Source organism: Microtus ochrogaster, unplaced genomic scaffold (genome assembly GCF_000317375.1).
Source record: "Microtus ochrogaster isolate Prairie Vole_2 unplaced genomic scaffold, MicOch1.0 UNK1, whole genome shotgun sequence".
In the NCBI taxonomy this organism is placed as follows: Eukaryota; Metazoa; Chordata; class Mammalia; order Rodentia; family Cricetidae; genus Microtus; species Microtus ochrogaster.
In genome coordinates, this window is record NW_004949099.1 from 6,915,017 (window position 1) to 6,939,022 (window position 24,006).

General features: G+C 43.7%; 1 protein-coding gene across 1 annotated transcript in view; it reads right to left on the reverse strand.

Moving 5' to 3' along the window:
• The window catches only part of Adamts9 (ADAM metallopeptidase with thrombospondin type 1 motif 9), a 168,257-nt gene that overhangs the window by 104,966 nt on the left and 39,285 nt on the right, over nucleotides 1-24,006 (reverse strand). Inside the window, exons 10-19 of the mRNA XM_005364905.3 lie at nucleotides 23,102-23,243; nucleotides 20,611-20,715; nucleotides 17,378-17,523; nucleotides 14,201-14,382; nucleotides 13,974-14,110; nucleotides 12,061-12,178; nucleotides 11,724-11,819; nucleotides 6,004-6,170; nucleotides 5,788-5,917; nucleotides 5,039-5,165 (exon numbers count right to left, since the gene is read on the reverse strand). Of these exons, the coding sequence (XP_005364962.1) occupies nucleotides 5,039-5,165; nucleotides 5,788-5,917; nucleotides 6,004-6,170; nucleotides 11,724-11,819; nucleotides 12,061-12,178; nucleotides 13,974-14,110; nucleotides 14,201-14,382; nucleotides 17,378-17,523; nucleotides 20,611-20,715; nucleotides 23,102-23,243 (1,350 nt within the window). The remainder of the gene's footprint in view (nucleotides 1-5,038; nucleotides 5,166-5,787; nucleotides 5,918-6,003; nucleotides 6,171-11,723; nucleotides 11,820-12,060; nucleotides 12,179-13,973; nucleotides 14,111-14,200; nucleotides 14,383-17,377; nucleotides 17,524-20,610; nucleotides 20,716-23,101; nucleotides 23,244-24,006) is intronic.

A 24,006-nucleotide genomic window follows, 5' to 3' on the forward strand; every position in this document is an offset into this window, starting at 1 on the left:
GAATTTCTCAGTAATGTCCGAAAGTAGGTCAGAGTTGAGCACTGGCAAATAAAGCGGGCTGTGGCTTTTCCATTACGCTGAAACAGCGTCAGGGAGATTTTGTTCTAATGCGGTAAAAGAGGCCTTGTAAGCTCACCCTTTATCTCATCCCGTCACAGGCGGCTGGGGCAAACTGTCACTTCCTAGAGGAAGTGAGGTGAAAAAAGGGAGCTCATTCAACAGAGGCATCTGGAACTTTCATCTGCACTTTGATTTTTGGCTACCTCTCGTGGTCTCCAGCGTCACTTCCCTGTGCGAAGCCTATTTACCATCTGGCCAAAGGAGGGAGGTGTCCTGACAGTTCTGGCTGCCAAAGTCACTTCCCTGATATCCCATAATCCCTAGGGGTCCAAGCAGAGATCCTGGAAGAATCTGCAAGAAGTTCATGGCGCTACCTTAAAAAAAGCAACAAAACTCAAAATGATATCTAATTTGCCTTATATTCTTTCTGGACAGTGATGTGTTCTTCAGCACAATGTACTCATAGTTAATTTTACGGGCAATAAAATACTATTACCCTATTCAACTATTCAATTTCAAGAAAGTATTTTCTAGTCAGGCAGGGTGGTGCGTACATGTGTCTTGGTACTCAGGGGCTGGAGAACTGTGGACTTACAGCCGCTTATCCTACATAGAGATCTCCTGCCTCAGAAACCTGAAGACTGAGGATATACTTCAATGGCAGAACCCCTGCCTAGGAGGCGGAAAGTGATGTCTATGTTCAGCCACCAACACTGAAAAAGTAAGACAAAACCCATGTTCCAATATGTTAACAAGTGAACATCAAGAAACATGTGTTATGTCAATGCAGGAGCAGCAGTGGGGGCTGGCAGTGAAACATCTCTGAGAACTACCAGGTGAAATGGGTTCCTACCCTGGAGCTCTTCAGAGCTTCACAGCCATGATCAGCGAGTGTCGTGAGCCTCCACGCGAGCAGACAGTGTTTTGGAGGGCTGCTCAGACACAGAGGCTGGTGAACTCCACCAGACTAGCGATCCACAAACATGCTTTGGGAGAAGCTATTTTGGAACTTGACCAAGCAGTAACCACTCCCTCTCCATTCTCTCGGTGGTGCACACAGCTAATTGGCCACACTTTGGCATAAGTTTTGATTAGACGGATTGTCAGATGGGCAAAGGGGACGGTGTATCTTCCTTAGGCTTGGTTTGCATCTCTGTATATTTTAGCAGGCACCTTTAATTTTTTTCCAGCAATCAGCAGAAGCCAGTAAGAGATGAGTCTGAGCACCGAGTGAAAGCCATAATCTCTCACTGACTTTTAGGCACGAGCATACGCGTGCCTAGTTCGGTGGCTCTAAAGTTAACCCTGAACTCTTTCTGCCACTTGCTCCTCACTTCCTCCCCACTCTGATCTGAAGGGAGAAAATCCCTTTGCCTTCTTATCTGCAATCAGAACTGCTTTTGTCATCCAACCCTGGTTTCCGGCTGCTGTCCTCACTTGGCCTCTGCAGAATTGTTTTTTTTTTTTTTAAAGTTTCTAAAAGTAGACTCTGAATGGGGGATTTAGAATAACACATTGACCTAGCTATTGGTCAGAATAAAAAAAAAATTGGGCCAAAGATTTATCTGCTATTATGAAAATATAAATGAAAATCAGAGCACGTGTTATTTAATCACCAGGTGTTGGGTATAAATGGAAGCTCCCACACTTATTACCAGAGGGAGCCTGAGTCAATCACTTCATCTCATCAAGCTGAAGCTTCCTGCAAGATGGGGGAAACAGGATCCACCTCATAGAGGGAGTAGTAATTGGGACAAGATGGACATTTAACAACTGCAGAAGATACTCAATAAGTTAGCTATGATTATTATGACTATTGCTCTCCTTGGCATTTCATTCTCCAAGAAACTTCTATTTTTGCCTCATACCCTTCATTTTCTGCAGTGCTGAAGATCAGACCGGAGTCTTGTCTGTGCTGCATCTTGGGCCTTTGGTTTAATGAGACAGGGTCTCACTGGGTAGCTGAGGCTGGTCTCAAACTCTCAGCCTTCCTACCCATTCTCTTGGGAGGTTGTAACTTTGTTAAATCCATGGTTGATATTTTACAATTTTTTTTTCTATTTTGGCAAGAGTACTAAGAGCATTGGAGATAAAGGTCTTGAAGAGATCAGGGTGTCCCGCCTCTGCTTCCCTGCTGCTGAGAACCCAGACATAAGTCGTGATGCTGAGCTTCCACTAAGTCTCAAGCATTGGCCAGTGAGGAGGCAGCCCCCTTGTGATATTCTGTGCAGCCTGACTCTTCTGATTTGATCCTACCTTGTCGTGCATAGACCTTTAAGATCTGGGTGAACATTGTGTTTACAGCTTTCCCTGCAGGAGAAACTGGCACCATTGCACCCCAAATTGTGGCTTGTATGGAGGTTGCTCAAAGAGAAAAGTACTTGGTTCTTGAAGTAACAAGGCAAACAGTAACTCTGCTTTGAAAAGAACACTTACTAGGTAAACTTGGAATAGGATTATTAAAATATCATTTGTTTGTTTTTACTGTCACATTCTATGTCTTGAAATGCTTTGTACAGACTTATTTTCTTTGGCATCATAAAAGGAGGAGGTTTAGTGGTCTCCAAAGCATCCCTACAGTATCTGCATGTATCGTTCAGGATGTGCCAAGCTCCAATCGGATTCAAACATGTGGAGAAAAACCACATACACAGAGCCCCAGGACGTCCCAGAATGGATGGGACAGGACAGACACTGGTAGAGATGAATTCTTCATATGTGGGATATGAATACCATGCTACAGAATTAACAAAGTAAGAATGAAAACGGCTTTCTTCTCGAGTTGAAGCATACAGGCCCTCCTACCAGATGGACCACGTCTCACCTTAGGCTACTATGCGAACCAGCGGGATCTAAAGCAACTTGCGTAGCAACTCTCAGATTTAAGATTGTTACACATAAAACAATGATAAAATCTATGTTAGAGATGTGGTTTGATTAAGAATAGCCCCATAGGCTTCTCTATTTGAATGTCGTCAGGGAGCAGCACTATTTGGGAAGGTTTAGGGAGTGTGGCCTTGGGAGAGGAAGTGTGTCCCTGGGACTTCAGAAGTTCATGCCAAGTCCCTCACCTAAAGGTCAGGGGGTATCTCTTCTCCAGCACCGCGCCTGCCTGCCACCATGTGTGCCATCATGCTCCCCACCATGATGAGCACGGACTAAGCCTCTGAAACTGTAAACAAGCTCCCAATTAAATGCTTTCTTTTTATATAAGCGTTGCCTTGAAGGGGCAGGGGATGGGAGAAGAGGAGGGTGGGGAAACTAGTTGGGATGTAAAACAGACCAAGAAATTTAATTTAAAAAAAATGAAAAGAAATTAAATAAAACGAGTTGCCTTGGTCACAGTGTCTGTTCATAGCTGCGGCACAATGACTAAGACAGTAATAGTAACTGAAAAATTAATAGGCTATTAGTTGTACTAAAGGGTAATAAAAACCATCCTATTAATGTGGGGATAATACATAGAGCTGTTAAAAATAATTCTTAGCTTAGTGAGACTCTCTCTTTAAAGGTAAAGAGAAGGTGGGGGTTGACTCCGGCCAGAACACTGGTCTAGCATGTACAAGTCCCCCAGTACTCGGAAAGCAACAACAACAACAACAACAACAACAAACACAACATCCACAAGGAAACCCAGACCTCAGAAAGGACTTCCTCTGCCATAATTACTTATAGGAGATATAGTGATGGCTGGATTCAGGGCAATCGAAAAATGTCGTCTTCCTCGGCCTGTTAACCTTGCATCTCAAGGAAGGTGTACATGAGTTCAGGGACTACTCAGCTCAACTGTTACTTGCATTTCCCACCCCCACCAAAGACTCCTTAATTCTAATTTGACTCAATTGACAGACCAAACCGGGTTTATATGGACACTACCTAAGATAAAATCTGCCTAATATTTACATTAACATCTACTTTGTAAGGTCTTGCTTCTACAATGACTTTTGTCCACACTTTTTGACAAGCTGCTGAGCAACCCAGGTGGTGACAATTGCTTCAGAAAAAGTGTGGTAGGGTAGAAAGAGCCTGGTTAGAAGTCAGAGCCTCAGGCTAGGATTGGAAGATCTTTGGCACACCTGCTACCCTTGCTTGTTGACTCCTAGGACAGAACACTAGTAATTCATCAGAGCACCTTTTCTCAGGCACACAAGAGGGCCTTATAATGTGGTGATGTGGAACCTCCAAAACGCTTACGTGTGTACTCAGCTACTTGTGAATGGAGAGACCTTAGCACATCCTCCTGCTATTGTACGCTAGTGAATGGAGAGACCTTATCAGACTTATCATTCTATGCTAATGAGGAGAGACCTTATCACATTCTTGTACTATTCTATGCTAACAATCTCTCTTCTGTAAATGGTCAAATAGTCACCAGCCTGACAGGCAGATTACACTGCACAGCCTTCCAGCTGTTAGATATTTACATATGACACAGTCAACCTCTCAATTATTCCTCCCAATAGGTGCCATACCTTTCTTAAACACAGACTAGGTAGTTGTATTTGGAATTTCTTCTCATTCCCTCATGCCTTTTACCTTAATGCATAGCGTCTTCTCTTTCCCCTCTGTGTGTCTTTGTGAGTGGTGTATGTGTATGGCACATGTGGACTGAAACTTTTGTGCACACACAAATTCTGCATGGTGTCTACTCTGGATGGAAGGGGAACACCATGAGGACTCTTACATAAGATATGACTCAGTGATAGGGTCAATAGCTCATCTTTGAGTCGTGAAGATCAAGAGAGAATGTATTCTGACAAGTGCTATACTGTGTTAACTACTTTGAATCTTTAGGAGAACAAGAGATCCAGTTACAGATCTCGGCTAAGTGGTGTTAGAACTGTCTTGAGCTTGTGTGAGGAAAACACTGGAAGGCTAGAAAAGGGTCAGCAACTCTTGGCTCTAACTCTTTCCCCACGGAAACTCCCCTCAAGCCCTCCGGACTCTGGAAGAAAGATACAAGGAACAGAGACCATACCTCAAGTCGCAGTCCGTGCCACACGCTTCAGTGACAGGTCCTGGCTGGGGCAGCCGGTCACATCTTTGATCAGAAACAGTGAGCTGATCAGACTCTCTGGTGCAAACAAGTTTTCGTCTCCGCTCCCCTAAGCAAAGAGTAGGAACATTATGCCAAGGAAATAACCTAATCTAAATGAGATCAAGGACTTGCCTAAGTTTTCTATAGAGTTGTTTTTTTTTTTTCAGTTTTATTGGCCATATGATTACTGTTAGACTTTTCAATTCCACCAGGACAGGACAAAACCAGCTGTCCGTAGACGGTATGTCAACAAGCTGATGTAGCCATGTTCTAATAAAACTTTATTAATAAAAAGAGGGTGGTAGCTGAATTTGATCCCGTTGCTGTAGTTTGCTGACCCCAATTTAACACAAGGAAACAAAACTAATATAAATTATGACCCGTAAAGCCACATGATGGAAAATTAAAGTGGCAGTATTGATTCCGCATGGCTTCACATATATATTTGAACTTCTGAGGAGAAAATGTAGCACGACCAGTCATGACCTGAATCCTATGAAGTTCAATTTGACAGCAAAAATAACCAGAAAGGTCCAGGTAAATGAGGTGAGAAGATGTAGGTAGAAAGGTTTGCAGGTTATATGTATATAACTGTTCTTTTAAAACAAAAATCAGTAAGTAAATAAAACATCTCCCCCCCCAAAAAAAAATCCTTAAACCCACAAAGGCGGAAACTTTTGAGCAGATACCTTGGCAGGGCTTGCTGCAGGCTTGCCATGGCCCGTGGCTGTTCCAGTAGAACTGTTGAGGTTTGCCCTCAATTGGAATGTTGAATGAGTACCGCACGTCAGGGTTGTACAGCTTTCCCACCGACAGCACCTGCAACACGGGGAACACTGAAGAGAAGTCTGCGGGCCCCGCAATGCCAAGAGGAGAGAGCCACTGGCCAGTAGCCGTGTTTCTACCTGAAGGATGAGCTCTTCCTCGATGCGGTCTGTGGAGTTAAGTCTTTCCACAACATTGTCCGACCCACTGTACTCAATGACGGCGCTCCCCACGCGGACCTCCCTTTTGGACATTGAGACCACGAAGTCTCCATTCAGCAGGAATTCACCTTTACTGTTTGATAAAGCTGCGGATGAGAAAAGAGAATTAGGTGAGGTGCTGCCTAAAACAAAACAACAAACAAAGAAAGAACATTTGAATTGGCAGGGACTGGCAGAAGAATGGGGGCTTCTCAGCCAGACCATGAGTTCATAGCCTTGGTTCGCTGTATGCTAGCTATGTGACCGTGGATGACCAATCCTTCTTTCTCTCAATTTTTTATTGGGCATAGAAACACCCACCCATTATGGTGCCTATGTAAACTAAGAGAAATATTATATAAACGTCCTCATCAGCCTGAAGTTAGTTACACAGTATTGACAGTTGCAGGATTATACGTGGAAGCTAAAATATTAAGATCTGATACACACATAGGCTACCAGGTGTAGAGGCAATGGCCCCAGAAGGAATTCCTTACTTTTTAGAGGGCAGAGAGAAGCCACTGGCAAGTTAAAAGTTCCAGAAGCTTTTGTTTGAAGTGAGGTCTCCCTTTGTAGCCAGAGTTGGGCTAAACTCACTGTGTTTATCATTCTGTCCTCAAACTTGCAGTGTTCCTCCAGCCTCTGTCACCTGAGTGCTGGGACTGAGAGCAGAAGCCACCATGACTAGTGTAACCAGAAGTTCTCTCTAAAATGACTACATTGCAGTTTGCCATTAAACTGAATCCTAAGAACATATTACTTTTCCATGTGATATGACTGAATAACCTGTGTGAAAATACTGTTGGATTGACCATCTTACTTCCATTGCAATAGCAGTGGCATGATTGATATTAAAATGTAATTTGATTAGTTATAAGATGGAAGAAATAAATTTTCATATCTTTAGATTAATTTCTTAAAGGTGGTACACCTGGAAGGAGACTGGAAAACGTCAGCCCACATGACTGTCCCCTAGCTGGGGTGAACCTCAGAAAACCCTGCCTCACCCTTAGCTCCTGCAGTGAATGAGCTGCCAGCCATGTCAGATGCAGATCTTCCATGGGTAACAAAGACTAAATAAGGTTGTTCCCTTAGCACCTCAGGCTGTTTCCAAAGCAGGTCACTTACATGTGTGCTGTCCACTCCACCACCCAGTTCTTTCAAGTCACACACTAGCTACGCCGAGAAGGGGAAGGAAATGCCACATGCCAGAGTTACAAATTGAGCGGCAATCTGGTTTTGTTCAAAATGCACGTGGTCTCTTCCCATGGCTTCAAGTTGCCTCATGTGTCTCTGCGGAACTGGGGGAATGGCACCCTTCACTGCAAGCTCTCGAATGACGTAAAATCCTTCTCGTGATTGGTCCCTACAGATGGTTTGCCCACTGACTGGAAATGACAGTCCAGCTTTCTCTTGCACCGCATGGATGTGTGATTTCCCGCTGCCAGAGTTAATTCAGAGCTAAGCATCCCAGAGGCAAGGAAGGCTCACAGAACTGGTTACACTTTCTCCTAAAGAGATAGAGACTCAGCAGAGGCAGTAAACATGGTTTTCACCCCACAAGAGATCCCAGTGGAAGGTGACCTTTGACTGGCAGGCTTTCTGCTTCAGTACCTGGTAAAACAAATTGTTTCCCCCAAACAAGAGACTCCTGCTCCACTTTCCTGCTAATGAGATTAGGGAGAAGCTAATTTCCTGGATTGCTGTCCCTCCTGTCACACCCATGAGGTTGCTACAGAAGGTCCGCTGGAAAAACCTTCCCCTTCAAAACACACAGGAAGAGTGTGAGACTTGATGAGTCTTTACCCAGCTATTAGGGCTAAGGAGGAAGGTTGTTTGGCCACAGAGAATCAATGACTAGACTCAGCAAGACTGGGGTGGTGGGTTGTAAAGTAGCTAACAGCACCTTGTGTCCAGCCAAGAGTAAATATGCACCGCCCCCCTTCACTGGGCGATGTCAAATCCTCCCTAACCCTGCAAGGAACCACAGTGAAGCTCAGCCCCAAGGTCTGTTTTCACACTCAGTGAGCTGTGACTTGCGGTCAATGCTTGCACGCTGCTCATTCACTTTCAGAGAGGCCATCATGGGGCGAGCAGTGTCGTCCCCGTACTGCCCGACCCTGGATGAATCTTCTTTAATTTTGTTTTCATTCTTTAACAAGGGGATTAAGAAACGTCCAGTAAAGAAGAAAAGATCATCAGGAGATTCTGTCAGACTTCAGACTCCTGACATGTGCTGATTAAGCCAAACAGAACCGAGGCAGCTATCTGGAAAGAGGTTATTTTCCCAAGGAAAACAGAAGAGAACCTTTCCTTTTCCTCTGGAAGCGAAGAACAGAACAATTCAACATGGCCTTCAGCTCTCAAGAAATTAATTTGTAAGGGACACTTCATGCCATGCTGCTTAACTTAATAAGGATGAACTCAGAACACACAAACTACTGGAGGCTCAAATCTATAACTAAGTACGTGGAGAAAAATGCCTGACATTCTTTAAACAGTTGTAGAATGAGAAATGTGTGGTTCTCCAAAAGAGTAACTCGAAGGTGGCTAATTATCTTATTTCAATTCATGCATGCGTGTGTGTGTGTGTGTTGATGAACCTAAGGCCCAGTAAATGTTTGATTGTAAACACATGGTTCATAATTGAGTTATGAACACAATCCAGTTCATTTTCTTGTAAAACTACCACTCAATTTAATAGTTGGTATTAAAAAAACAGATGCATCTGTTTAGTAATTGATTACAAGTTAGACTTCATAGTCTTTCAAAGAAGATGAGCCTTTATCTCTGAGAGAATCGTGTTTTCCATGAAGAATCAGCAATGGCTATTCGGCAATCCAGCAAATATTGACTCAGGCTTCTCATGTGCAACGTTGTATCAGGAGCTAAACAGGCAGGCAACAGCCCTGACCTTAAACTACTGGGCTTGTGTGGATGAATAAGTAACAAGTCTTATCTCTGTGGTGGCAACTGCCTCATTCCCACTACTTAGGTCTAAACCTGAGAATTTTTGACTCCCTTGACTTTAAGACAGCTTTGACCATTGTTTTCTCTCTATTTCTTTCCCTTCATCCCTTCCTTTAATCCTTCCTTCCTTCCTTCCTTCCTTCCTTCCTTCCTCTCTCTCTCTCTCTCTCTCTCTCTCTCTCTCTCTCTCTCTCTCTCTCTCTCTGTCTCTTTCTGTCTCTCTCTTTCATGAGTCTCATGTAGCCCAGGCTAGCCTTAAACTCACTATATAGTTGAAGTGACCTTGAACTTCTGATCCTCCTGACTGTACCTCCTGAATCCTGGGATTACAGGTACCTGCCATCATGTTCTGTTCGTGGGGTGCAAGGGACTGAATCCAAGGTTAATAGTCCCCGGTCCTTCTTTTTCCCTCCTATGCTACACTCAATCCATCAACAAGTCAAGATAGTGGAAACTGAAAAGAGACAGACCCTTACCACTCACCATCACCTCCATGCTCCTTGTTGAGGCCAAACCATCAGCACCCCTCTTTATAGAAACTTTCTCTTTATTCTTTATCTTTGCTTTTTAAAATTTGAGACAAAGTCCCCCTATGTAGCCCAGAGTGACCTCAAATGCACTATCATCCTTTCCTGTCTCTGCTGTGCAGGGGTGAAGGGTTAGTACCACCACACCAAGCTTCTCTTAGATTCTTGATATATACACCTTAACCAGTATTGCTGTTCTACCAGTGATGCTCAACATAACAGCCCAAAAGTACCTTTGAAAATGTACATCATTACCAGCTCAAAACCACCAACAGCTCCCTGTGCCTCTCAGAGCTTACAACAAAGTCCTTATGATAGTCACAGGGTTCAACCTGATCTTGTCCTAATGCCATTTAGCCCTACGATTCTGCATTTGCATTCAGTAACAGATACACCCTCCTGCTCTTTGCCGGCTCCTGCTTCAAAGACTTTGCAAAGAGGGGCTGAGAAATGGTTTAATGAGTCAGAGCACTGGCTGTACATACATTAAGGACCCGAATACAAATCCTTAGCACCCAAGTAAGAAGATGGGAGTGGCTATACAGGCATCTAAGTCCAGGGAAACATGGTAAGCAGATACAGGAGGATCACTAAGGTTGCCTGCTGGCCCTCAGCCTAGCCTTGAATCCAGTGAGAATCCTGATAAAAGCAATAGGAGCAATAGAGCAGGGTAGGGGATATGATCTTCTCTGTGTGTGCATGTATGCATGTACTCCACCACCACCTCCATACACATACACAAAGGTTTCCAAGGACTCCCTCTTCCTAGAATGACTTTCTTGAATGGCCTGTCACTGTAAAGGTTTCAGCTCTGTCTTAACCTTGGAATCCACTCTGGGTGCTGCTTGGATTTCTAATACCACTTAGCATTTTCTTCCAGTACAGACCATGTTGATTATGTTACTGTTTATTGTCTTTCTTGACCCAGGAAAAGACAGCCTGGGTCTTTGCGATTTTAGTCTGTTTGATTTACTGTGTTGGCAGTGACGCTGACATGCGATAAACATGTAAAAGCAGGAAGGGACGGTGACATAGCAGAAAATGCTTTAGCAGAGTCACATAGAAGTTAGCATGGCTAGCATGCCTGGCTAGGAATGCATGAGTTCATGCAGAAATTTCAAAATACCGATGGAGGTTCCCATTTGACTAAAAAAAACTATCCATTAACCAGTGTAGCATGTCCAAATGCTTGGATTAGGCCTCTATGGGCTGCACTCAGATGGATAAATAGAATTCCTGCAGGCTCATCAGAATAAAACGGTAAATCAATTTTTTTTCCAAACAATAACTACTCAGCAAGATGGCCTTGATTTCTTCTAGAGCCAAGTACCAGCTATGACCAAGCTTCAAGGCAGAAGGAGCCTAGTTGTACAAGGTGACCCGCCAAATCCCTCTCAGTCACTCCACCCTTCCTCATAGCCTTCCTCCACAGGGAAGTGGGCAAATTGCATTGTTACTTAAGGTGATCTGAAGAACAATAAATTAAAGTTGGTGTGGTTTGAGAGGCTGCTAAAAAATCAGCAGAAGTCTTTGGTGTGTTGTGGTTTAAAAATGAGGAATATGCATGAACGACTTACTTGGTAAAGTATAAGAAAATATATAAAATAATTGTGTGGTTAGATATAAAGAAATATGTGAAATAATTCTAAAGAAAAAAATCTGAGGAGTCAACACTATAGCAGTGTAGGCTGATTTTTGTAACAGTGGCTTTAAAAATGCATGCCATTATAGCTCTTTTGGAAGAAATGGAGCTATAGACCCAGCGTAATAAAATATCAAATAGGCCCATAGAGAGTCTGCTCCTGGTTAGAGCTGATAATATACAAATTCAGTCAAATAATGCTTTTAAGAAAACATTTGCAAGTCAGTTCCCCACGAGACAGATGTTTCCAAAGTGTTCCATGAGATCCGTGACTCTATGCTAGACTCGGACAATGCAAGCTCTGGAGCAAATCCCTTGCTATCAAATGCTGCAATGATAGAACCCTTGAGTCAATATTCTGAGGGGAAATTCAGGAGAGGAAAGGAGATAATGAATTTCATCATCAACTCCTTTGATGGAAGGAAGCTCGTCACGAGAGGAAGGAAGCAGGGAGTACCTGCTGCTCCGGGAAGAGACTCAGGGTTCAGGATTCATGGAAACGTCAGGGATGCTGCTCTTACCTAAGTAGTTGTCATCCTCGGATTTCCCTGAGAAGCTGTGCTGCCGCACGTCAAGGCTGGTAGCCCCAGCCGGAATTCGGACAACAGTGTTGTAACCTGCATAGAATTTAGCAGAAAATCAGTATTCTACTGAACATCTCGCATTCTCTAAGGACAGAATAAAAGTCAGGTAGCAAAGAAAGACCATTACCACCACTAGATGTCTTATAGGCAGATTAAGCATATCCTATAGCAAGGCTGATTTTGCCCCCACATTAATGCTTTCCTGTATTACATGAAGTCAACAATTTATTTTTAAACCTTTTCTTCCCCCTGGTTCTTAGGAGCCGACTCTTACCATAATGGACCGTGTTAAATGTTCCTGCCACTGGTTTGCATGAAGAATTATCGCCACCACAAATCCCACATTTATCTTTCCGGGCTTTTGAGTTTAAAATATGATCACATCCAGCTTGCTTTTGAAAAGAAAACAATTGAAATAAGCGGTAAGTATTACAGCGATAAAAAAAATGGCAAGTCCTGTATTCCTTTCAGTGATGTGAATCCAAAACAGACAAGAAAGCCGTGCCCTTTAAAGCTCGCAAAGGTTTAGAACTCAAATTGCCCACAGTTTGCCATTTCAGATGTGGACATTAAGCTCACAGCAACCTAACATCCTTGACGCTGGTCGGCATATTGAACCTCTAGAGCCACGCATCTCTAGTGCATCAGAACTGGCCTTTTAGCCAACTGCCCAGGTGCTTCATGCACAGATTAAAGTTTGAGATGTAATGGTCTATGACTAAACAGAGTAAAGGATAAAAACTGTCCAGCAAGGAAAACTAGGTGCCACACCAGAGAGCTCCTACACATCTAAGGGACGGACAAGCTGCTCGTCACTCTGATGATGTTTAGCACCACAAGTCCAGTCTAAAGAGTTTCAGTTTATCAGGAGAAATTGGGAGTTTGTTTTGCTGTGCAGTCCCCTCAGCACCTTATTTCTTTAACAAAGCAACGAAGAGGGAAGACCCTGGGAAATTCAGGGAGGACCATGGCAACAGCCAAGCCTGCAGAAGGGAGACCACAGCCTCATCTCTTTCGCTCCTTACTGTGCGTTTCTCTTTGAGCAGCTCAATGCAGTGCCCTTGAGTGGAATGACAAGAGAATCCACACTGTCAGTGCAAGCTGAAAGGTAGGTAGACCTCTTAGGCACTCCTTTCTATATATTTATTTAATTTTATGTATGTACATGTATTGCCTGCATATGTGTGTGAACTACATGCATGCCTAATGTCTTCAAAGGTCAGAAGAAGGCACCAGATCCTCCTGGGACTGGATTTTGGGATGGTTGTCAAGTGCCTTGCAGGTGCTGGAAACCCAAGCCAAGTCCTCCGCAAGAGTTGCTAGTGTTCTTAACCATGGAATGACCTCTCTAGCCCCTTAGGTGATATTTCAACGAAACCAGATCCACTAGTACTTCTAGTTGATCCTTGGGCCACATACAGCGACCACATTCATCGGTTCAGAACTTGGCTGAGCTAGAAATGATTTCTAATTCATAAAAACAACGAAATAGTATTAAGGGCTTTAGAAGTCACTGTCAGAGTCTTTGCACATCGCCAGGAATTTCTCAGCTTACTTTCCAACACTAAGGGCAGGTGTGTATTGAGTGAGGCAACCGTAGTTAAAATGACAGAGACATCTGAGGAAGGCTGGCTTTTCCTCCTTCCTGTATTCTGGAACACAGCAGTTCAACCTAGAAATATTTCTGTTAGGAAGCTTTTGGGTTTGCTCTTAAGCACTCAGTTATGGTAAAAGAGTATATATGTATGTGTGCACATGTATGCGTGTGCGTGCACAAGTGTGCGTGTGTGCGCAGTATGTGTGTACGCGTGTGTGTGCATGTGTGTGCATGCATGTGTGTGAGTGTATGTGCATGTGTGTGCATGTGTGCATGTGTATGTGTGTATGTGTGTGTGTGTGTGTATGTGTGTGTGTGTAAGCTGGTATAAAAAATATCCAAAAGGAGAATTTTTACATATGTTCCCATAGAGACTGAAAACATCAGAAACAATCTAGAACTGTGGTTCTCTTTGGTATAACACGCATCAGAATCATATGTTGAAGATAGATGCTAACAGTATCCAGGGCCCAGACTTTGAGAAAGACTGCCAAGGAGCACAGACAAAAGTAGCTGTCATTTAACTAAGGGAGGCACACATCAATTAGGTAACAGGACAGTGCAGTGAAGAAAATGTCACGTGGACTTACCCGGCAAAGACCTTGGACACAGATATCATTTGTGTCCTGTCCACAAGGGGTTCCATCGATCACTCTGTCTCGGAGCTGGTAGTAGGCTGTGTTCCCTGCCACTCTGCAGAACAACTTACATCGGTCCTTCATCAAAACTAGAGAGGAAGATCATGAGGCTCTGTGACTCCCATGCCTGGACTGAGTTCCAGCCTGGCAGCCACAAGCTTCTGCCCCACTGCACTTACTTCCACTGTACTTAGGGACCCAGCGCACGCTGGGCAGCAGACCATTGATGTTAAAGTGCTTGCCATCAAAGTGGGCACACTGCTCTTCTCGGAAATCTCGCTTCTGCTTCAGGCACGGCTCGGTGTTGCAGGATTTGAACTTCATTCTCCTCCCTACACAGTACTTCCCACCATTTTTTGGCCTGGAAAAGAAAACATGGAAACAACAGATTCAATGTTTCTCTCCTCATCACTCCTTCACTTATGACTGGCTGGGTCTCTAGGAAGCAGCTTTGAAATAACAAATGACAAAGGGAAAAGAATATGGCTCCAGATTCCAGGTTTGCATTCTGCCTCCTATCAATTCTGCCTTTGCCAGAATTGTCAAAACCTCGCCTCAGCGTTTTCAGCTATGAAATGGGATGTGCCTGTTTGGTGTCTGGATTTTGTTGCTGTTCTTTTCTTTGAGACTAGCTTATGTATGCCAGGCTGTCCTAAAACTCCCTGTGGAGTTAAGGATGACCCTGAAATCTGAATCCTCCTGCCTCTAGCTCCAGAATAGGCATGCATCGCCATACCTAGTTTTTGTAAACCTGCTTTGAGGATAATATGTCAAGTATAAAACAGAAAGTCTGAACATACGAAGCTGGTCTTTGTCCCCCTTTTTCCCAAATGATTGCAGCCTTTCAACTTTAATAATTTTGTAAGGAAAGGTGGTACAGCTACTAGACTGTCTTCTGTTTGTCCTTTACCCTTTGACCTCCTCACAGGAGACCACAGGAACACACTCCCTTCCACACCTCTCATTTTGTCCTCCCTCATCTTCTTTCTAACAGCTAGTCTTTTGATTTGGTTTATAAAATAAACTAGTGTGCATATGTCCACACTTCGGTCCGTGTCATAGGGGGAGGAAGCACACTGATTTCCGTACTCTGTTGCTCAAGTGGGGTACACTCTGGCGAAGCACCATGGTGCAAATTCATTCTCAGTGTGAAACCCTGCACGTGTCTTTTCCAGATGTTGCCCAGAGTATAAATTACACAACACCCCCCCCCCTCCCAGCTATCAGCAGCTGGCCAAATTCATCACAGAGGTAGGGAAGCCCTCAACCACAAACACTCAAACAGCTCAGAATACAGAGCTGTTTCTGAACACCATGGAACTCCAAGAGGAAATTCACAATTTTTTCTGTTTCAATGATTGTTTTTGGAGTATAAGTATAAGAACCGGATTTTGTTTTGTTCTTCAAACAGAGGTTTTAAGTGCTGGGAAACACACCAATCATGGCCGTAATGGGGTTGGGGGGAGGATGGAGGTGGTATGGTTGGTTCTGGCTTTGACTATTGCTCTCTTTACTGTGTCCTGAGCTCCAGATGCCCCTTTCTTTAAAATGAGTGCATATAGCTAGGAACTCTGCATATCAAACTCAGCCTGCGACTTTGTTTTGTTTGTTTGTTAGTTTTTTTGTGTGTAAAGGCAGACAATAATTTCCTCCTTAACTCTGCATACGGCTTTAAGGACTGGAAAGCTGCCCTTTTGAACTACATGTCTCCTAGGCAATGTGGTTTCCATCTCATTTGTATGTACTGTGTAACATGGAGATCTACAGCCATAAATGTTTCAGAATGGAAGAATTAATCTCATAATTAAAACATTTGTTTGGGTATGACTATTTTTTCCACGTAGGCAAATTTTGAAACTATTGGAAATTCAACTTTGGAAATACTGTTAGCCACATCTCCCTAGTAAAAAGACTTTTTAAGGATACTTTGTGCCAATTAGGAATACAAAGGACTTCAGGAAGTTGGGAGATTAATTATCACTCTGCACAGCAGGCTTAGGTCATTCCTTCAAGTACATGTTACACGACCCAGCTGATTAAATTTGGGAACAGACATCCTTAAGGTTACAAAGGAGTTTTTGCAAACACCATCACAGGTGCATTCTACTCTTAAAGACACCAGGGTTATTGTCTACAAATTGGCTGGAACAGATACATCAGCTCCTTTGTTTATTTGCATGAATCAGTGCAATCAGATTTGGGTTAGTCCAAAAATTCTATCCTGAAATAATGAAGGTAGGCTGCTTCCTATGCTTCCAGGCTACCGGAAGAGGCTGAGGTCTCAATGGGGAGAATTCCTACTCAAGAGTTAGGTAAGAAAAGAGGGAATTTTATTAATCTACCTTCAATGATCTTTTCTAATGGGGCACACTAGGGGATTGATGTTTAAATTGTATCATGAGTTAATGGCTCTTCCATAGTAACAAGTTCTCAACATTTTGAAAATGGTTCATCTAATCCCTGCTTCCAAAAACTAGGGAGTGGGGATGGGGGGGCGACAATTACTTGACTTGCTAGGTAAAGGTTCAGACTCCCTCAGGTCTGACCTCCACATGTGTGTGGCACACCTGTGCATGAACATGGCCCAAGGAATCAATATGTAAAAAAATATAAACATTTTTGTTTTATCTGTACTGACAAAAAAATTTAGAGTTTATTTTTTAAAAAATGAAACAGATACGTCCTGATATCTTAAAGTAAGATTTTATACGCAGTTGTTATGGTAAGAGCCCGAGTGGGAAATATCTAGTTCACAATCTCTGTTCCAAATTGACAAATTAATTATCTTGAAATTTAGCCTATTTCTTAATTTAGAAACAGAACAGAATCACTAAGGAAGGAGATGCGTCTGCCTTCTTAACTAGGCTATTTGTTTCTCCTTCCTGCTTTGAAGACTGTGCCGATTTTAGGGGCTCTTGTTTTTGCCATCAGGCCTCTCAGGGCCAAATGCAAACAAAATAACAAGAGTTAGAACCCACGGACCTGATGGTGCCTCCTCCTGCACCAGCTAGTGTTTGATGCACCAGCTTGTCCTTGTGGCGGGCCTCGTTTCTTATGCAATCTATTTGCTCACTCTGAGCATGCCATTCCAAATTCTAGGGTGCAATGAGAGCTGCCTGATCATTAAGAGCAGCAGATGCAAAAGTACCAATTGTTTGGCAGACAGATAAAACGAACAGCAGCAGATCCGGAAAGAGAAAGAATACTGTAGAATGAAGGTGCTCAGGATACCCGGGGTCTCGCAGCCCTGGAAGTCCACCCACTTGCTCCTCCTCAGCCCCCAGCTGAAGAGTTCCGAGTACTCGTCCACCCTGCTGCATCACTGATGGCAGCCATAGACATAGACATAAACTCACTCTGGTCTGTTACATTCCCTGATGGCTGTTTTGATGCCTCCTCCACATGTTCTTGAGCAGGTTCCAAAGTGACTCCAGCTTCCCCAGGATCCATCGATCGCAGGGGCCTCCGTTTCTTTGGGAACACAGAATCCAAACTTGCAGTGCTGTATTTAATAGGGAGAAGAGTGAGGGAGAGCTGGGAGCTGCGCGTCATCAGAGGACCAGCTGTCCGCAGAAATACATCCCATTTTGAAGTTTTCCCCCATGCGCTGGCTTGAAGCGCTGCAAATGTGCTACTTCTATGAATAATGGATACTGCAGGCATTTTAATATCGTGCTCATTGATTTTAGGCGGTGTTTGCATTTACCGCTTGCTCTAAAAATCACAGGCCAGTGAGCGTGGCTGGCTCCATCCTAAATGGGTAGCTCTAATGGCCAGCTTTAAACTGCTCAATTAGTCTGTGTGCTTGGAAAAAGGAGGAGTGGAAATGGGGCATGGACTGCAGACAGGGGCCAAAATGAAGTATAGAATTTGCAGAGTGAATCTCTATTAGCAAGGCTTGGAGACTCTACAGTCTTTCTAAAATCGAAGGTTTTATTATTATATTACCCTTGATTTGAAAACCCCAATTTCAAATAAACCGGGGAGGAGGAATTAGCTACTTAATTCTTATAAACCCACTCCCAAGACAACACGTGGGATTAGACTAAAGCAAAAGAGACAGATTACAGAGTCCTAAGCTTTATTATATTTTTTTTTGTACTGATGGTTTCAGACTCTCTACATCAGGAGAGCCTTGATGTTTAAAATGGTGATAATAATAGAACACAATAAAACTCCCCAGCAAGACAGGGAGTGGAGGGACTTATTTCCACTCTCTGCTATTGTTTGTGTGTGACCTAAAGCCCAAGCAACTGGTCAGGAGACAAAAAGAAAGGCAGCAGCACAGCCGCGGGAGGCTGATCCCTGCGGTTCTCTGATCTCTGAAGTGGAGCGGTGGAGCTGGGCTGTTGTGACATCTCTGTGGGGAAGCAGGAGTAAGGTAAGAGGCAGAGGAAGGAGGAGGCCAGGGGCGGTTTGCAGAGGCAAGCAAGAGGCAGGTAAAGGACACAGAGGGAAGATTCATCCTTCCTAGGAGGGAAGGGCTTGGTGGGAAACGGAAGAGTAAAGTCTTGGGCTATCTGGCCTCCTCTGTAATCATCTTCTCATGGCATCTGAGGAAGGTATAACGGGTGCTGCGAACCAGACTTAGGTCCTCTGCAAGAACAGCATGCGCCCTGTACCACTGCCTCATTTCTCTCAGCCCGCAGTGATGTTTCCTTCTGTGTTTTGAAGACAACGTCCTTACTTGCCTGGAACTTCCTATGTAGATCAGGCTGCCCTTGAATTCACAGAGGCAAATGCCTCTGCTTCAGAGTTCTAGTCTTAAGGTATGCACTACCACACCATGGAATATGGTGGCTCTACCTGATTAGCTGGCTCTATCCTAATCAACTAATCAAGTTGTCAAGTAGGAGTCACGCTTATTGTTAGCCACCAGTTAGCAAACTGATAGCAGTCTCGGGGTTACAGTGTTTAGAAGGACTCAGAAATGACATCTTGATTGCATAAGAATGAGTGTCACATTCAATTTGTACTGACTGCTGTGGGAACCTGAGAAGTACATTCCCACCAACACCTGGGGCCTACACCCACTCACTAAGGTTTGTTTGTTTTGTTTTTAATGTGTGTACTGGTGTTTTTTTTCTGCATATGTCTATATACCACATGCATACGAGTTACAGACAATTGTAAGCCACCATGTGGGAGCTAAGAATCGAACCTGGGTCCTCTGGAAGAGCAGACAGTGCTCTCAACCACTAAGCCATCTCTCCCCTCCCTCAACACATTAAGTTTAATGCTCCACAAAAAACTCAAACTTCGATCTTTGAACAAAGAGACATGCTTTTCTTTTAAGATAATGGAAGTTCCAGAAGCCACTCAGTCTATTGTTTCTTTCTAAGCAATCACTAGGGAAAGCTGCACTTTGAATTACCATTTTGGAACAGCACAGGGGAAATGGAGGGATGAACTGACTTTGTCATCAACTTACTTTATAAAAAATCATCTTCAAAAATATAACTTAATCAAATAATTTCCACATCCTTGTTTCCTTTCATCACTGAGATACAGTGATGAAAATGGAGCCTTCATGTTTGACCACTAGAAAATGAAATAGTTCAGGGTCCATCAAGTAACCCACTGTCTCTCACAAGCAAGCAGAAGAACTATGGTAGGGAGGGTCTACCTTGGAAGGGTTTGGGGCAGTTCTTCCCCAAATGACTTGACTGATCTCAAGAGAAAAAAACGTGTGTGTGTGTGTGTGTGTGTGTGTGTGTGTGTGTGTGTGTTTTAAATCAGCTCCCTAAGTATAAAACCATGTAAGGGAGAATAAAATTCTGGAAATCAATTTGTTAGTGATTTCTTCCAAGGAAACATCCTGGATATGATTAAATTTACAAGGTGAAGAAGTCAGATGTTCAAAACTGTTCAAAGGAAGCAAAGTAAAAAAAAAAATGGGAAGAGAAAGAAAAATGCAAGAAATAAAGATGACAAGAGTTCTGGAAATAGAGCCCACGGATTGCATCCCTGGTGAATGACACAAGTCATGTGGACCTAGACCTAAAATTCCCTTCAGTAAGTGACTGGGTGATAATGAAGACAATATGAGCAGGCCACGGCCACTGTTCAGAGGGGCACAGCAGGTACAGAAGGTTAGATTAATCATACTCCAATGGCGTGGGACTCTGTTATCACTGGCCTGCACAAACAGTGGGCTCTGTTTAGTTATTAACGAAATGGTGAGAACCATTAAAACCAAATTCAGCTCACGAGAATCTGGGTTGAGATACGTTCAAGGTAACATCATGACACCATATAAAAGAAAACAGCATACTTGGTAAGAGGCCTGGTAAAACAATAACAAAGGTGTTAGGCTTGCAGTGTTTGGGCATTTCTTTGACTCTAATATGCTCATAATTACTTTCCAATGCCACTCTCAGAAGAGAAAAAAAATTTCACCACACCCTAAATGGTTTATCTATTAAAATTAAGTTTCAGCGTTCTCAATGGCAAGCCATGCCTTCATCCTGAAAAGAATACGTCCCCTAAACCACACTGTAATATGTTATATGACGCACACCACGCTGGATCCACCCAAGTGAGGAGTGGGTCTGTCCCCAGAGGACAGGCACCACACTGCGTTACTTGCCTTTCCAGTTTCACACTCGGTTCCATCAGCCCAGGGCGTGTGCTGAGTCCTGCAGCCTTTGTGTGCTCCATCCACGTTATTGCACCAGAGACGTCGGCATTGCATCTGTTTCATTCAGGGAAGACACGACACAGTGTGAGCATAGGGCAAGTGTCTCTTTCCACTCACACGTTGCCAGGGGTAGAAGTTGGTTTGCAAAGGGATGTTTTTTTTCTTGGAATGGTATTTTTATCATTCTAAAGTATTCCAAAGTACAGCCACCTGAGACTGATTTCCATTCCAGGGAGAGACACTGTTCCATAAAAGGGAGACCTTCTGAAGGAGACTCTGAGATGTGCATGACATCACAGGGTCATTTGTCTGGACCACCCCTGTGTTAATGATGAGGAAACTGAGGTACAGTGAGATGCAGGATCATTCTTGAAACTACACCAGAATTCTGAAAATGGATGTGATTTGAATTTTGTGTTGTCTCAGTTCCAAAATTAGTGTGTTTTTGTGCATGCGTGTGTGCCCGTGTCTGTGCATGAGCATTTTCATGTACATGTGCACTGTGTGTATAATATCATGATCATGTAATGAGCCATAAGCTCTCGACACTGTGGGAAGAAATACAGAAAAAAAATAAAATATATTTCTCCCTTCTGTTAAGATCTCATCATTACCAAACTAAGGAAAAGATCAATTCATAAGCAAGCTAAGGCCTTGCGTATGCATCCTGTGTCCCTTTCCTGCTCCTTTGACCCCAGAAGTGACTCTATCTTTAGCAATGCTCATGCCTTCAGGATATAGATGCTTCAGTACAGAGGCTTAAACATCCACCAGGGATACACAACTTTTAAGCTTCCTATTGATTGGAGCACACAACACACCTTGCAACTTCTTTCTTCCCTCTACCAAGTTCTGCTTTTAAGACTTATCCCCATGTATGCATGTATGTATGGAAGTATTTCAAGGTATTCTCTTCAATGTGTGTGTGTGTGCATATGTAATTGTGTATGTTGGTGTATGTTCAGGCATGTTCACAAATGTGTGTGTGTGTGCGTGTAAGTGTGTGTGTGTGTGTGTGTGTGTGTGTGTGTGTAAGCCAGAGGACAGCCCCAATGTCATCTTCAGTAACACCCTTTACATTCTTTGAGACAGGCTCTCTCAGTGGCGTGGAGCTTACCAGTTAGGCAAGACTGGCTGGCCAGCAAGATACCAGCTTTTCCTGTCTCTGCCTCCCCAGCACTGGGCTTGCAAGCCAAGGCTACCACACAGCATTTCCACATGGGCTCTGGGGACGACACGCAAGTCTTCCTGCTCTCAAGGGAAGTGCTCTATCAACTGAGCCAACCCTCCAATCCCTCAAGGTATACTTTTAAAAGATGATTCTAAAGTTTAATTTTACCCTAATTATTAAAACAAACCATACTTACAGAAGAAAAGTTTAACAGTTACCAGACATTCATTTTTTAAAAGCAGCAAAAGAAGCCTCCTAGTTTGGGGTACTTTCCTTTCTCCTTTTGATGTTGAAGACCTACGCTATCAAACTGTCTGTTGTGGAGTACATTCCTAAGGATCTAGCATTTACAGGGCTGTGGAATAGTTTACTGAAAGAAGGCACTAAAACGTGCTTGATCTTTCTCCCATCACCTTCTCACAACAGTGGTGTTTAGAGACAGAACTATTTAGTCTGTGCTAGACTCAAGCTGTCTCTCTATCATCCTGCCTCAGATTCCTGAGTGCTAGGATTAGAGATAGATACTACCATGTCTATAACCAGTGGCTCAACATTTTTATGAATTACAGAGAAATGGACATTATTTTGGATGGAGTTATTTGAACTTTTAAATCACTTATGTGGACTCCCTATATTTCTCCAATCACCAACCATTGCCAGAGTATCCCTCTTGAGCAAAACAAACATACATTTCCCAAAGACACAACCCGAGGCATCCCACAAAAGATTGAGTACGCTTACCCATACAAATCCTTGATACATTAAATCCTCATACATTAAACCACCATCCAGCCACCAAGCCAGCAAGCCAGCCAGCTAGATGATGACCAGAAGAGAACTGAAGACCCAGTTGGTCACAGAACACAAGCCTAACAAGTTAAGTCAGGGAGCCACGGTTGGCTCATGAATTCCTTGTACTGGATCTGGAAGAGTCCCTATAATTCAGGTGGCTTTTACAAGCTGAAGGGCATGAAAGGGCCTCCACAATCTTGGGCTCACTTTCTGACTTTCTGCAGGTGACAATGGCATTTCTCCTCTGGGCTATCATGTGAGCACCATGAGAAAACCTGGGCTGAACGCGGCGATGCTGAGCCCACCACTGCCTCATAACCACATCGCAGGCACTGCCACCATTAACGGTCACCATTAAAGGTCATTCTGAACCTTCTCTTGGGTAACTGATTTAGAGTGAGACTCCAGCGGGAAAATGTGACCATGAACAAGTCCAGAGTCAACAGTGGAGGGCAGAAACCTACCCCGAACACTTACCATGTATGGGCACACCTGAGAACCCGGCCCAAAAATCAATTCACATTGTTTATCCACGTCGTAGAGGAGGCCTGGGAGTTGGGAAGGCAAAGGGTAGGTTCTGGATTCAGGTTCATTCAACAAACACTCGCCATACCCAGTGCTATGGGAAGCAGAAATACAGATGGTGAGCCAGGTTCCTGCAGGCTGCAGATAGGGCGAAGGCCATGCACGCGCACACACACACACACACACACACACACACACACACACACACACACACCTAATGGCAGCAAGAACTGTTCTTTTTGGCTTTGCTCTATTCTTTACATCCAAGGACAAATCAAGGTAAATCCAGACGCTAAAGGTGTATTTTTGACACATACTCTGTAGAAATAGATTCTTCACATACGACATAGCCAAGAGGAAGCATAGCATCTGAGGGACCATTATCTGCTTGTTTGTTTACCATCCTTCCCAATAGGCTGTAAGTATCTTAGGGCCACAGCTACTGTCTGTTTGTCTCTGCACAGGACCCAGTCTGTAGCAAGAGGTATTCCTGTGTTTGCTGAACTGATGAGGAAGGGTTCAAGGACTCAGAGCAAGAAAGCAGCTCAGGCTACCTGCTTAGAAAGACACCAGCCCTCTAGTTCATCCTGGTTTCTGCAAACATCATCTCCTCTGGAAAATTTACACCAGGTGAGTGCTGATGAACAAAGCCCCCCCTCCCTGCCTTAGGTTGCAGAAATACAAACCAGTGACCTGAGGCAATTGCTTAACGTTCTGCACCTCTGGGAAAGGAGAGCATCAGTCTGTGATGTGTGGCCCTTGTATAATGTAAGTGGATCTTTGGGAAGCTTTAAAAAGGTAAAGGGCATAAAGAGAGGGGAGAGGAGAGGAGAAGGGAGAGGAGGAGGAGGAGGAGG